Source organism: Scyliorhinus torazame, chromosome 16 (genome assembly GCF_047496885.1).
Source record: "Scyliorhinus torazame isolate Kashiwa2021f chromosome 16, sScyTor2.1, whole genome shotgun sequence".
Classification (NCBI taxonomy): domain Eukaryota; kingdom Metazoa; phylum Chordata; class Chondrichthyes; order Carcharhiniformes; family Scyliorhinidae; genus Scyliorhinus; species Scyliorhinus torazame.
In genome coordinates, this window is record NC_092722.1 from 46500332 (window position 1) to 46516670 (window position 16339).

Consider the following 16339-nt stretch of genomic DNA (forward strand, 5'->3'; position numbering starts at 1 on the left):
GTGTCAGAGATGTACCGGGAGATGAGAGAAGAGGGGGAGGAGCTGGTGGGCGAACTGAAGGGAAAATGGGAAGAGCTCAGGGAGGAGGGTTTGTGGGCTGATGCCCTAAGCAGGGTAAATTCCTCTTCCTCGTGTGCCAGGCTTAGCCTGATCCAATTTAAGGTGCTGCATAGAGCACACATAACGTGAGCCAGGTTGAGCAGGTTCGGAGTGGAGGACAAGTGTGGGAGGTGCAGGGGAAGCCCGGCAAAGCACACATGTTTTGGTTGTGTCCGGCACTGGAGGGGAGTGACGGGAGTGATCTCGAAGGTGGTGAAGGTCCAGGTCAAGCCGGGCTGGGGGTTAGCTATATTTGGAGTAGCAGATGAGCCGGGAGTGCAGGAGGCAAAAGAGGCCGATGTCGTGGCCTTTGCGTCCCTAGTAGCCCGGCGTAGGATTTTACTCATGTGGAAGGAAGCGAAACCCCCCGGACTGGAGGCCTGGATAAACGATATGGCAGGGTTCAAAACTAGAGCAGATGAAGTTTGCGCTGAGGGGATCGGCTCAAGGGTTCACCAGACGGTGGCAACCGTTCCTCAACTACCTAGCAGAATGCTAGAGGGAAGATAGATGGCCAGCAGCAGCAACCCGGGGGGGGGGGGGGGGGGTGGGTTTAAAAAAGGGATTCACTAAGCAATTAGTCAGGCAGAGAGTTTTATAGCACAAGACATTTGGCCAATCATGTCTACAGCAGCCATCAAGCACCTACCTATTCTAATCAGTTGTCACAATAAAACTGATCTGGGGCAAAATTTCTTCCCAGTGTTGTAACTATTCAATGATTCGATTACCATTTACATCTTCAAGCTGCTCAATGACATGCAGTTATTGCCCAGGCAGCACAATGGCAGTGGTTAGCACTGCTGCCAACAGCACCAAGGACCTGGTTTCCATCCTGGCCCTGGGTCACTGTCAGTGTGGAGTTTGCACATTCTCCCTGTCTATGTGTGGGTTTCACCCCACAACCCAAAGATGTGGTTAGGTGGACTGGTCACACTAAATTGCCCTTTTAATTGGAAAAAAATGATTGGGTACTCTAAATTTTTTTATTAAATGCAGTTACGGTCCCATCTCATTTGAAGAGATAAAACAGCACAGCAGTTGTGGTTATGCAGACACCATGGGAGCCAGCAGCTCGCCAGCTTGAAAATTTTAATTCTACAACAAAATGTAGGGAGACTACAGGTCCTCAACAACAAGCTATTTCATATGGAGACAAGTAGACTGCGTCATCAGTTTTGTATTGACTTTAGCTACAAATTGAAAGATTAGTTATACTGTTCAAAATATTGGTTAAAATAGCTTTGCATACCTTCTCCACTCCTTTTTACTAAAAAGTAGATTAAATATTCCAAAATCTAGCAATGAAGACAGGAGAAAATTAAAATGTACCATTTTAATGTTTGAGTAGGAAAAAATACATTACTTACATGCTACACAAGACTAGAGTTAGCACTAGGCTTCAAGACAATGTTTCCATACAGATACTTACAGCTAGAATCTCTACACTATTTCACTAAAGAGCTGCAACAAGATCAGAGTTCCATAAAATCTATTGTGGTGGCCTACGGGTGAACTTGGAGTCATTCAATATTTTCCAATGCTGGTGTTGGAGGTCCTGATGACAGCATTGGCTGAAGTCCTTTACATGCAAACAACTATGATGTTTGCTGTGATCAAAGCAGAGGAGAACCACATTAAAATTTCATTATGAATGCAACTCCCAAGATTCTGGTCAAATGGACTGTCATTTGTCAATGATCTGTGGGTCTTCATCCAAATGTATACGTGCAAGGGACAGAAATCTGGTATTCAACTCCACTTGCACCAGGTCCTATAGACTAGGGCTGCTGCTGAATAAAATGGAGTACATCGCAAGGCAACTTCCTCAAAAGGCCATTTCAGCTTCTCAAATGTAATTTCCTGCAACCATTGGCATCTATACAGTTTGCTGCAGTCTCCCTTTAGATCCTTACTCTGCAGTGTGTACAACCAGAATAGTGATTCCCTATTGTAAATAAAGTCCCTTTCCCAGGGAGTCACCATTGACATTAAATATTGCATGGCACATGGTTTTATTTGGAAGGTTGCGTGATTATTGCAGCACCTAATGTGGTCAATGTGCACACTCTACTCCGAATAGAGAGCTGTTCCATTTCAATCAAAATGCCAAGTGTGACCGAAATGTTTCAATGCGAGGTCACTATTATTCATGGATTTTAAAGCTTCACTTTGCCCTAATCTCATCCCACATATTCCTTTTAAGATATGGTGTGCAAGTCTGAACCACTGAGCAGTAGGAGTGAACAGAGCATGTTAGGAGCTCAGACCTACTTTCAGCTTTTTCTTTGAATTTCTTGCTTTTCTAGATTACAATTGTAGCTTTAAAAAATGCATATCTAACTGGGTGAAACGGAATCGCCAGTACAAATGCAGGCCATTTGATTTGATAAAACCCAAACATGTGATTAAATTTTGCTGGCAATCTCAACTGAACATGACCAGTGTACACAGATGCAGGACAAAGCCAATGTCATTTAATTTACTCGTCTTCATACAATATAGCTTTAACAAATGAATGCTGACAAATGAGCCAAGTGGCAATCAATCCCAATACAACTCATCAATAAAGGCCATTAAGGTACAAGTTTAATATTTTGAAAATGCATATACAAAGAACTCAACATGAAATAAAGCTTGTTTTAAACCAAAAAGTTACACGGACAAGGAAACATGACACTTCAAAATGGAAAAAAAAATTCAAAAGATTTGGTAAAATTTTAACACTGAATTCTACAAGGATCCTTAGCATTTATTATTCCCACAGGAATCCAGTCTGCACTTTTACACACAAGTATCTCCCACGCCACTCCCAAGCACAACAGCCCATCAAAGACCTTTTATGGCTCAAGCATCTGGCAGATTGTATGCCAATGCTGAATTCAGATCAAATACCTAGTTTTGTCTAAACTGTCCCTGCACCATCACTGGGACTGCAGTAACTTAATTCAGAAAGTTTCACTTCCAGCTTTGAACTGTGGTTATGGTGAGTTGTCCCACTGGAGGGAACATTTTACAAGAGCGTGTAAAGCACCAGTGGGAGAAATTTGAAGTGAAGTATTATCTAAAAATATTGCCACTAAAAATCAGCGCATACAAAAAATGTACATGGGTTCCAATCAAGTCTAGTGATAACAGGACAGCTTGATGACAAACAGAAGGAAGGTGGAACAGTGGTGCTAGGTTGTTGGATGTGGCACTTGGGAGTGTGGCAACATCATAAAAAGCCATTAGTTGATCATTAAACAGAAGCAATTACTGTGCAAGTCTCATGTTTGTGGTAAGGAATTTTAGAACAGCAGATTAAAACCTAGTTTATGGATAAGTGTCCAGTGGAAAATAAATCAGGAACAAAAAATTCATTGACTACTAAATGTTACATTAGAAGGGGGAAAATTTACCATTGGCTATTCTATTCCTCCCATCATCGCACTCGTGGTTTGTGCAGGGTGTTATTGCAAGATGATTTTTTTTTTTTTAAAAACAATGCTTCAATATGTCAGCCTGCAGACACTGCTCATAACAGTGAACAAGGGCGCCTTTTCTTCTTGGGTTCTGGTGGCTCCAGGGCTGCCAATATCGCTTCGTCAAATACATTCTTTAGTCCTTTCTGGAAAGTGGGAGAGAAAGGTGGGGTCTCATTGTTACAGATTCAAAATAAAAACACGAACCAAACCAAAAAAACATTTGGGAAATCAACCTCGTTGACAATATTAAAGCCGCACAGTTGCAACAGAAGGCAACTCTACAAAAGGTAATATCAATTAAAAGTTAAACATCTCTATAGGATTACAACCACAAAAGGATTCAAGTATGCCAAACCATCTTGGTTTGTTTCTTCCCATCTGACAAACCTCTAAACACATCCAACAGCACTGGGTTGTTGTCCTCACTCCTCCAGCCCATTTAGTGTCACTTCCAAGTTCTATCAACATTACACTATTGAGATAACAATACTAAATCTACTTTGGGCCAAGGAAATAGTTTGCCAAAAAATGTCCAAGCTCCACCAGGACATGCCATTACCTTACCTTAGGTACCCTCCAACCTTCAAAATAGCGTGCTAGAACGAATCACCTAGAAACGTGCATTTCCCTCTTGTGCATACAATTGACCAAATACATCCAATTTTAAAGCTTGTATCTGAGATGTTGGCACCATAACATGCTGATATTTACTGTACACTAAATTTACTACGCATAACAGCTACCACTAACCTTGGCTCTCTGACCAATAAGTTCTATAGCTAAATTCTGCCTTGCATCAAATGAAGACAACTTTCATGAAGGAGATTGAAGACTGCTATTGGCATTGGGACATGGCAGTATCTAGAACTTTAATTTCTTACATCTTGCTGACAGCAAGACCAAAAAGGAATAAACACTCAAAACAAAACATTTATACAAAAGGCTAGCACAATGCACTATACCCAAAGTTTATTCCATTTGCACAGTAGCTAGAATGGTGCAATGGTGCTCATCTAGTAAAAATTAGCTGCAGCTCAGTTAGGATAAAGCACAACTGCTGTAATATTGCTTAAAGAACTGTCTGCACGTGAGAATCTCCATTGGCTTTGCCAGCTACACAGATTAAATCTTCAGCACTAAACTCACATCTGCAGTAAAGAGTGTGGAGGTACTAAACCAGCAACAGTCCAAACAGAAGAAAGCACTGAGAATTTATAGGAAGGTTTATGCTACAACTATTGCTATGGGACTAAGAAAGTAGCTAAAGGTCTGCTGTTAAAGCTCAGGCACAGAAATCACAGTAGAGGCAGGGGCAATAACACAATGTAACCACATGGCACTACTCAGTTGAAATTTAGCCAACTTGATAACAGCTACAAAGATGGACACCCCTCTGTGCCACACAGGTGAAGGATAGAGAAAGCAAGACATCAAAAATCCATATAGAATGCCATCAGCTCCATTTACACAGGTCTCCAATACAGTGAGCCAGAGAACTCATTTGAACCAACTTTATTTCAACCAAATTAACAGCAAGACACCCACAAAAAGGTGCAACTGTACAATACCTAAAAGAGTACATCACAATTACAGGAGTAGAAATTTGGAAAAAGGCCCAAAATGCCACTCAGCAACTTTTACATATCCATGTGAAGGGGAGGAGAATGGAACAGTTTAAAAAAGGATGCATTTGAACAGCATTTCTAAAGGACTGGATACAGAGAAAGATGGAGGGACACTTAGAATATACAGCATTTCCGTTTCCTTTGAGTTTCCGGTGGCTCGAGGGCAGCTAGGATAGCCTCATCAAAAACATTCTTCAGACCTCTCTACAAGACAAGGTTTGGGGGAAGAGGAGAGAGAGAGAGAGAGAGAGAGAGAGAGAGAGAGAGAGAGAGAGAGAGAGAAAGAAAAAGAGAAAGGAGGGATGGGAGTGGAAAAACAGCATGAAGTTAGAGGAGAGACTCAGGTTAGAAGCAAGACAGTTTTAACAGTACCCATTTAACCAGGGATGAAGAGCACCCAACATACAACAAAATCAGTATTGGTGCCAGAAATGGGCAAGTTGGTTCAGGCAAGACCATTCTAAAGAGGAATCCCACTAAAAAACAACTTGCTACTTCAATTCTGACTGACTCACTTTAATCCAAACTCGGGCATTTTAAGAAATTGTGTTATCCTCAGAATTCAAAGTTACTTTGCAACCCAGAGTGGGGAGAAAGCTTCACTTCGAGGATGGACCTGAATGCGTGCAAAAGATCATTCCAACCTGACATTCCTAGATGAGACAGCAGACCCGAATTGCTAGTTGGCAGATAAACTAATTATTGCTCTTCTAAACAGAAAAAAAAAAAGTGGTCGCAGTGAGGGCTTTCTGGAAAAAGGGACAGGACCATGCTGGCATTTCAGCAGAATATTCTGCATCATGCCTCAGGGTAGTTATATTTTAGGCACTGAAAAGCTGTAGATCTTCAGCATCTTGTCCGTTTCAATAAAAGATTATATCATGCAGCAAAATTTTACACGGCTTTAAAATTTACTCAAATATTTTGTATTTAAACAGTCAGGGTTCAGGTTTTTAAAGCTCCAATCTCAAAAGAATTTGTTCTAAACTTGTATAAAAATTGTGTTTCTTTTATAGATCAAGTTCACAGCTCCTGGTTCAGAAAGTTCTTTAAGCAGATAAGACTTACAATACTAGGACCAAATTTGTTTTGTCTTTTGGGAGGGGGGGGGGGGGGGGGGGGGTGCAGTGCCAAGAACAAAATGCAACAGAACAATTGAAGATATCACAATGTTAGCAGCTTTGCAAACCAAGTCACAGGTTTAATTTGCAACTGGTCAAAAATTGCTCATTCACCTGCATAGGTGTGAAACCAATTGGTTAATTTTTTAAATTCCAGTCAATCATTGCATACTGAACTGATGCAGCCCCCACAGTTCAAAACAATAGGATAAACTACCAGTACCAGCCTCATGAGAAACCACATGGGCAAGAAAAAAAAAAAACTACAAGCATTACAGGAGCCTTGCTAGGGATGATGTGGATGAAAGCTAGAAAAAAAATAAAAGTAGGACCAGACAAGTGTAATACCCGTTTTATCAGCAACCAGTATAAACCCCACCCCAAAAATGACAGAAAGGGTGGAAAAGAAAACAAACAGGTCCACCTCAACTCTCCTGACCCCAAACATCTTTCAATAACCTCAAGCTTTTTTCCAATCAGGAAAATCAGATGGAAATCCATTGCAAAGTAAAAAAATGTAACAACGAGATTATCTCGCCTCTTGTCCTTTCTCTCCTCCTCCCCTTCTCCTCTCCCCCCCCTCCCCCCATCTCTTCTTCCCACCCCCAAATAATGCATGGACAAGTCTCCATTACAGGTGCATTTTGAGACCAAAAATTAAAACCAGGGCCACCTTAGTCTCTACAGGTTACAGAATAAACCTCATCCAGTTATTTTGGTGAAAGCAGGCATGGACAATGCATGAATTCCACTACACCTATTCCCAAATTAATAATTGACATTTATACTCTATATCTAAGTGAGCCAGCCTAAAAACCAGGTCAAATGTTCAGAGGGCATGTGGATGCGATCAAATGTCCCTTCCAAGTTATTTTTATACTTTGCAAGGTGGTGCAGCTAGCTCCAGTCAAACATTTTGCAGCTTTGACTGTGCCATTAGTATTTTAGTATCATAGTTTACACTGCGTGTCTAGAACAGACAGCATAAACGATTTTCACCAGATATCAAACCAGGTGAGCAGCACTCATTTTGCAGCCCATGAGACCCCATTGATACCAGTATCAACAATTCATGAGATTATGTACGAATCGAGGTTAAAAATAAAAACTAGGGGGAAAATAGTCAGACAGAAGCCAAGTTGATTTCCTTCCCTTCCAGTGAACCAAATGGATGACAAGTGATAGTTATTACTGAGACTAGCTTTATATTCCAGATTTATTCAATTATAAAGCCACCAGCTGCCATAGTTGGATTTGAACCAGTTTTCTCGAGCACTAGCCTGGGCCTCTGGATTAATCCAGTGGCATTACCAGCTTCACATTCAACCCAAAAGTCATGTTTGGGCAGCATACTTCTCAACAAGCATCTTAATGAGAGAGTGGTGTAGGAGATCAGTTAAACATTGCTGAAGTGCACAACTAGGCAGATGTTAGGTCACCAACAGCACAAATTATGCAGCAATGTAAATGTTGTGACTGACACTCTAGGAAATCTGCATGCCAGGTGATGCAGACAGTAGGACAATCCAGATGTGCCATTCATAATGTGCAATCAAGTCTCTTCTGGAATGTTGACCAACAGTTAAAGCTCTAGAATAGTTAAGCACTTACTTGTGTCAGAGCAGAACATTCCACATATTTGACTGCTTTCAGGTCCTTGGCCAGTTTTTCAGCATTATCCAGGATGATGGGCTTCTGTTTGTTCTTGGCAAGTTTCTCAATGGTAGAGGAGTCATCCCTTAGATCAATTTGAGTCCCAACCAGCAGGAATGGAGTCTTTGGACAGTGATGAGTAATCTCAGGTACCCACTATACAGAGGAACAGAGAAAAGGATTGGAACATTTCAACTTTAATCCAGGTAGCACCTCAATACTACATTTGACCAAAACATGGGAGTGACATTGGTTTAGGATTAGTTTATTATAAAAACAAACAATGCCTTGCATACAAGTTCATTTTTAAATTAAATGTGACACAATTACAGTGGTCTACTTGGGTCTTATCTGTCTTGTAGCTACAATCCTTCAAGTGGATTGCAGATCACAACATGACCAGTTGCTCAACAAAGCCATGTAATCCTCCACAGGAGGAAAGACTAGTTAAAAAATTTGTAGAGGCTTTTTTGCAACTTGTATGCTGGACATTCCTCCTCATACTGCAGCTACCTTGGAATCCCATTGGTTAACATGTTGTAGCCGAGTAAGCAACAAGTCCCAGAAACATGTGGAACAAGTCTGTAAATTATAGCTAAAGCAAGAGTAACAGTTGCTAGAGTAGTGAGCTATTGGACCGATAATCCAAGGAATGCAAATTTAAACCCCATGCATTGTTTAGTGAATCTGGAAATCAAAGGTTGGGATCAGTAACATTGGTCAGATCACAAGAGACGCAGCTGGTACACAGATACCCTTTTAGGGAAGATAGCCCATAGTCCTTACCCAATTGGAGACGTCAGTCTCACACCAATGAGTAACTCGGGTGTGGATGAGCAAACTACAACAAATGCTGCAGCAGTTGGTAGTAGCCAGGTCTAGCCGGCAGCACCCACATCACGTCCCTGAAAGTGTCACGAGGGAAATACAGAGAAAAGTAGTTTATTTCTAGCCCTCTCATTGGAGAACCAGAGGATTGTCTGCTCTACTAGGTGGATCAGGCGGTGCTGAATAAGGTGTGCCCACTTCGAGGAACTGTGCCGAGTACAGATTTCAGTGAGGACCAAAGTACAAACCTTTTCTTTAACATTTTCAAACGAAGATGGTGACACAACAGAAAAGCACACAAGGAAAACATCAGTCTGTGGATAGCTCAGTGGTCGTAATCGATCGTAGTCTTCCTGGCCTGCAGACAAATTGAAGTTAGCGTCAGATTGTTTACTACTGCAGAAAAACTGACTGCAGCCCCCAGTGAGTGTATAAGATTTACATAAACTGGCCAAAGTTACCTACCAGCTAAAATGTCAAGTTTCACCCTTTGAACAATTATAAAAGCGGATGTTACCTCCGAACACCCAAGATATACTGCAACTTAACCACATCAATATCTTAAAGGAAAGGTATTCAGTCTTTCAAATAAAGAGATTCTTCTACCATCAAGTGTTAATTAGCACCCAAGGTTACACCCGTCTCCAAGATTAGACTCGAGGATCTAATACTTAGAAGATAAAAAAAATCTAATCTTCTCTCTTAATATATTCAATGACCCAGGCTTACACTGTTCTTAGGGAATTCCAAAGACACGAGCCAGAGAAGAAATTCCATCACCTTAATCTCAAATGAGACCACTTTTCAAACTTTACCTAGTTCTGGAATCTCCCAAAAGGGAGAAATATTGTCTCAACATTCAGCAACGGTAAATACAAGACTTGTAGATGTGCATGGGAAAAAAATGTTTAAATTGCTTAAATCTGTATTGTTTGTGACCTTGAGCCTTTTGACAATGCACTCTTGCACAAGCAGACTACTCACTTTAATTGGTTGTTTCACTTTAGTATCCAGTTGAAGAAGCTGTATTATTGGCAGCAGTGGGTAAAATTCATCAAATTTGTGGATGGAGCCAGAATGCTCCAAGAAGGTCACAAGCAGCCAAATTTTGCATTAATCAAATGACTAGATGGTTTGGTGGTACAAAATGGCCTTTGGTTGGGGTCAGTCCAGGTTGCTGGCAATGCAATTTAAATACCACATACCCCAATAAAATAGGAGCTAGCAAAGACCAAACTCAGAACCCTCAAGTTACTCCAGAATGAAAGTAATACAACTAGAAGTCAATTTACATCCTCCACCTTTTAATAGGTGGGGGAAAAAAAGGGCCAATTCACTATTCTTCTCAACCCAAGTGCTCAGAAAATGTCACTCGCAATTAAGTGTGTCACTCGCAATTATGTAAAGACTGGTACCTCCACCTAGAACCCTTTAGTTTTGAGAAATCCTGCTAAAGGCAGGATTATTCCTAGAATACACAATCTGGCTGCATTAAAAATAAGTTCCAAATCCCACTAAAAACACATCCTAGTGTACCTAATCAATTACAGATTAGCTATGACAAGAGCCATGGGAAATCATAAACCTGACCATTACTCAAAAGTTAATTTTAGACAACCCTTCTTACCTGCAGTATCAAACAGCCCTAAAGTATATGGTTCACCTCCGATCATAACTGTTACAGCATAGTTATCAAATACCTGCAAAAAACACAAAGAACGTCATATTGAATGCAAATCAGTACCTCGAATAAAAAAAATTAATGTAGCTAAACTATTCAGATAGAGTACACCAAGTGAAATTTGAAACTGAGTCACCAATGTTTAAAATATTTCAATAACTCCAGTCACTAGTCACAACTTTGAGAGTTTAATCAAAATGAAAAAAGGCAGAGCTGGAAACATACAGCTTAATTGCAAGTTGAATGCCATTTGTACTTTTCAATTTGATGTTTTGCCCTGTATAGATGCAACTAGGAGTAAAGCATACGGTATGGAGATGGTGAATTGCATTTATTAATCCTGAAGTTAGAATATTTGCAGTAAAGTGCTTTAAAATATTGGGGAAAATATGCTTAGATTACAAGACAAACCATCTGCATATCCAGCCCGGCCCGATTATTCAAACGTGTCAACAGCACCCACCAACTCTTGGATTTTATTGCACCAGAGTGACACAACAACAAAGAACAAAGAAAAGTACAGCACAGGAACAGGCCCTTCGGCCCTCGAAGCCTGCGCCAATCATGCTGCCTATCTAAACTAAAATCTTCCATACTTCCAGGGTCCGTATCCCTCTACTCCCATCCTATTCATGTATCCTAGAACCAAGTTCATGTAAGCATGTTTTATCAAAGCTAAGGAGTTTCTAAAAAAAAAAAAAATGCAAGCTAATTAATCCTGTATTATACTAAAACACACCCAAGCTGGTGGGTAGCAGTTCCTGGACTCTCCATGCTTCCTAGTTATCAAAGCAACAAAGTTTTTGAATGGTCTTGCAACTTAAATCCCTGGGTCAATTACACAACCACCCACAATCCAGTAAAGCCAGACGCCTAATGAAGTTAAGATCTTACAAGGCACTAACATTCACCTCCTATCAACATTCCATGCACTGCAGTTTCACACATTCTACACAATCCTGTTAGGGGGCAAAACGTGGAGTGTAATAAAAACATCCCCATGTCAAAAATAAACAGAAAACCCCCAATCCCAAATAAACAGAAAACTCAAGCCCAAAATCAAATTTGGATACTACCATCCCACTAAAGCATGTACTCACCTGTACTCCATTTTCTTCCAGGTCCAATTCATTAACTGGCCGAATACAGCACTTTATGTTGACCACATCCCTAATTCCTAGAATTTTACAGCACAAGCACACTATGTGGCCCATGCTCTGCATTGCATCCTTCTTCCCTACTTCTAACTTCATGGGTAGAACCTGCCATTTCTTTCACCCTCATTTACTTATTCAGTTTCCCCCTATACTGTCCAGGTTTGTGGGGCAATTTACATACAGCTTTATTAGTATACCTGGTAAATGAATCTTTCAACGAGTATTTACACAGCATCTTCCAGGAACTTAATCAGGTGGCATTAGGGCCAAATAATCCAAGAGGCATCAGGAAAGCATGAGGCAGGGGTACTAGAGGAAGGGATCGGCCAAGGTAGCTGCAATTACAGCTTATGGTGGATCATTGGGAGAGGATATTGAAAAGACTAAAATTCCAGAAGCATAGATATTGAAGGGCTGTAGATTAGAGTCAAGGGCAAGGTGGAATCTGAAAACAAGGGTCAGAATTTTTTTATTTTTAAATTTGGAGCACCCAATTCATTTTTTCCAATTATGGGGCAATTTAGCGTGGCCAATCCACCTACCTTGTACATTTTTGGGTTGTGGGGGCAAAACCCACACAATGTCAGAATGTGCAAACTCCACACGGACAGTGACCCAGAGCCGGGATCGAACCTGGGACCTCGGCGCGCCACCCTGCTGCCCAAAAGGGGAACTGAATCTGTTTAAGATACAGTACCTCAATTTAAACAAGTAGGATAGAGGTTACTAATTAATCTCAAAAACCAAGAAACCCATTAACCACTGTGGGACATTTGGTAAAAACAAGCTGGTTAAAACATAACCACACGAACACCAAGACAATTATGTATTATTAAGTTTGCATTAGGAAGTGTACAAATAAAATGCATGACTGAATGAGAAACAGCTTCATTACAAATTGGAATACAAATGATATAACCAGCTGGGATCTTTAAAGGATTTAATTTGATTCTTCAGGCCTACTTGACTAACAAATTATGGCTGCTAAGCACAGGCGTCAACAAATTGTTTGCCCAGGCATGGGAACCGGACTTAAATTGGCTTCACAAAAAAAAGTTTCCATCCAAGGTTTTAATTGCTGAAGAAAATTGAAAGGCAAATATCTTCCACGGAGGTTTCGCAGTGTTGATAGCTAATTTCCTCATCGGAGTGGGAATTGGATTAAGTGAACAGGACTAAGTGAGAATCTCCTTGCACTCTGGATGGGCTTTGTCCAAGTCATAGTAATGCCACCCACATGACTCAGCAAAAGGTAACAGCAGGAAAAGTAATGGATATAAGAATTTAATCTAATCTCAAGGGTATCTAAATTTATTCTCAACTGCATGGCTACGAACTGCTTTGCTACGGTGATTCACATATTAAATCATTGCAGGTTAAATTTCAGTGCACTCTCCTTGGAACTAGGAGCAGAAGTAGGCAATTCAGCCCTTCAGGTCTGTTCTGCCATTCAATCAGATCATGGCTTCCTGGTCTCAAAATCCACCTCCCTCCCTATTCCCCATATCCCTTTGTATCTTGCCTTTTAATTACATGCTGTACCGGCATACTGACTTTCTGCAATTCATGAACAAAGACACCCAGATCCAGCTGCCCAGGCACATTTTGAACCTGCTTTCCATTTAGAAAATAATTTGCCTTTATTTTTTCATTCAAGTGAACCTACTCTGGATCCCTGCATGACAAGTTATTAGTGACCAGTTTCTATACCAGAGCCACTTTTCTGAAACAGAAGCACTGGAAACACCACAAGGGAGGGTTACAGCTACAAATCTAAGCACCAGCCACTGACAACTGGACTTGTCGTTTAAGCTTCATTTATGCCAATTGTTAGTTTCAGGTTAGCAATTGAAATTCAATTTTGTGTTCACATTGAACAGGCATTTCACTTACCGTGGGAACATACTCTGATGGAAATTTGTTTGTTGTGTAGGAGATTAAGAGACATGTTTTACCAACAGCACCATCACCAACTACAACACATTTAATAGTCTGCATAGTTGTAGGTCACTGGAATCTCCACCTTCACACTTTGTCCAATGTATTAGAGTATCTGGAAAAAGAGACCACATAAGAAGTCAGAATCCCAGAGCTCAGCACAAATCCCACCTTCCTGATTGCCCCTGTTGCATTCTAAAGTTGAAAATTGTGTTCTTCATTTATGGACGACACAGGCAGGCCAGTGACAAAGTACAGGCAGGGGTAGTAGATTCCATTCTCCAGGTTACACAGGTGGCAGTAGTACAAGTGTGTTGAGGGGAAGACTGAATCAGTGGCTGTGAAAACGTCCAAGTCAAATGCAAATCAGGTTCCTCCCAGAATGTAAACAATGTCACTTAACTTTTGTATTCTCTCAAAAACCATTCTTTTTATATATAAATTTAAAGTACCCAATTCATTTTTCCAATTAAGGGGCAATGCATGGCCAATCCACCCAACCTGCACATTTTTGGGTTGTGGGGGGTGAATCTCAAACCATTCTTTTGTAAAGATAACCTACCCGCACCTTTGCCACAATACCTGTTGCCTCAAAGGAACATTTGGCAATCAAGCTCTGCTCGCTTTAGGGATTCAAAAAGGCCCACATGATATCTAGATATTTAATGACTTAACAAACTTGAATGATGTGAATTAGTTTTACATGAAACAAAGCTCAAAGATCCAAAGTATTGGGTAGGGCACAAGTAGTTTCAGACAGTGGATACATTGGCACAGTTGCAATGTTAACTCATCCAAGGGAAAAGCTCACCATCCTACACAGGACACTAGCTCCAGCAGAAACCTCATTTACACATATCGAACAACCGCATTGTTAGAGCCATAGCATTACAGGCAAATAATCAAATATAAAAGCTACACACGTGTGCTCATGGTATTGATCAAGGAATGGACCCAAGCTGGTTGCAAATAAAGAAAAACATTTTTTGCTAACTTACTTCAAATTCTTAGGACACTGCATTCATTAAGTGCCAATTGAACACAACGTTGCTCGTCGTTCACAAGATATCTGCTCTAAAGTGGCAAAATGTAACTAAATTGCCCAAGTGTCTATCTGGAACAAGTGGTGGGCAACCTGCAGCCCCTAGGCCACATGCAGCCCATCTGGGTTCGGAGTATGACCCACGAGGCATTTGCTGACTGTTGCCCACACAAGATTGCCACATTCTGCTTATTTCTGTCTGTGTAGTTTTTTTCCTACCAGTAAGACTGAAGTGATGAGGTGCATGCCACTTGCACAGAGCCGTGCACTCCATCTGTGTCCAAAAGTGTCAGTCATTTACCTTTTGAAGTTGATCGCAGTTTTATTAATGTATAAATGATCAAGAATTTTCTACAATGTTCTGAAATATTCATTTATTAAATGTATTTAATTTTAATCATGGGTCATGATTAGACAAATGGATTTAATTTTAAATCTGATCTTTTTCATCAGAATTGCCAGCCCCAGGACGGTGGTGCAGAAAGTAGTTAGCACTGCTGCTTCATGGCACTGAGGACCAGAGTTCAATCCTGGCCCTGGGATTCAACTCAAATCTTACGGCCCACTGAGGTGGAGGGCCACTCATGCAGTACACTCACTAGCCTAGATTGCCCATTCATGGATTTGGGATACCAAAAGGCTTTTGTTTACTAACATGTTAAATGCTAGGGAGTTAAATTCCCCATCCACATTTGTTGCTGCAGCAGAAGTTTTAATCACATTTAGATAGCTATCTGCTGGTCTCAATTTTGAAATTGAGAAACGTACACAATACAGGGGCCAAGTCCAAATGGCTTGAGTGACATCATCTTTCATGTAAACACCCTAATCTTGGTACAAACTTGAGACAAGATGTACAAAAAAAATTTAAGGGGAAAGAGTTCAGTAGCCATATAAAAGGAGGGCTGATAGCTCTTTAAAGTACCCAATTCCTTTTTTTTTTAAAGCAATTAAGGGACAATTTAGTATGGCCAATCCACCCACCCTGCACATCATTGGATGGGGGCAATACCCACAGACACTGGGAGAACATGCAAACTCCACACGGACAGTGACCCATCATCCTTGTAAAGCTTGGTATATCAATTTATTTTTGCTTCTGTAGACCAGAACTGTACACCAGGTTTAAGTGTGCTAGAACCAAACCCTACACAAGCTCATCTTTTCCTACTCCAGAAATAAACCACAGACCTTATATTCTTGGCCTTTCTGTCCTAGTATGTATCCAAATTTCCTGAAGACAGACAGGTATGAAAGTAAGTGGTCAAGAAGACAAGGTTGCAAAAGGGACATCGGAGGAGTGGGCAGAAATCTGACACATGGGATTGATTGTGTCCACTAGAATTAAGAGCAAGAGATGACTTGATTGAAACATACAATCCTGAGGGGTACAGACAGGGTGGATGTGATGGGGATGTTTCCTCTTGGGAGAAACTAGAACTAAGGGCCACTTTATAAAGTAATGGGGTTTCATATTTAAGAAATGAGAATGAGGGCTGAGTGACTCGAATTTGCTTCCTCAAAAAAAAAAAGGCAGTGGAAGCACCATTTTAAAGGCAGAACTACTAGATTCTGATTAAGGGTGAAAGGCCAGGGGTAAGCAGGAATGTGGTTTGAAGTTACAATCGGATCAGCCATGATTGTTGAATGGTAGAGCAGGCTGTAGAGCAGGCTTGATTGAAGGGCAGAGTGCCTACTCCTAATTTGTATGTAAAATGAGTCACCAAG

The 16339-nt window shown here is 40.8% G+C and overlaps 1 protein-coding gene across 2 annotated transcripts in view; it reads right to left on the minus strand.

Moving 5' to 3' along the window:
- Positions 1-1420: 1420 nt before the first annotated feature.
- Positions 1421-16339, minus strand: part of cdc42 (cell division cycle 42) — a 33954-nt gene continuing 19035 nt past the window's right edge. The window contains exons 2-6 of one of the 2 annotated variants that reach the window (XM_072478440.1): positions 13525-13684; positions 10421-10493; positions 9042-9151; positions 7924-8121; positions 1421-3709 (exon numbers count right to left, since the gene is read on the minus strand). In XM_072478440.1, the coding sequence (XP_072334541.1) occupies positions 3617-3709; positions 7924-8121; positions 9042-9151; positions 10421-10493; positions 13525-13629 (579 nt within the window). In that variant the 5' untranslated portion in view covers positions 13630-13684 and the 3' untranslated portion in view covers positions 1421-3616. Of the gene's footprint in view, positions 3710-5062; positions 5396-7923; positions 8122-9041; positions 9152-10420; positions 10494-13524; positions 13685-16339 lie in introns of those variants that run through there. The other variant, XM_072478441.1, reaches the window with a different exon arrangement.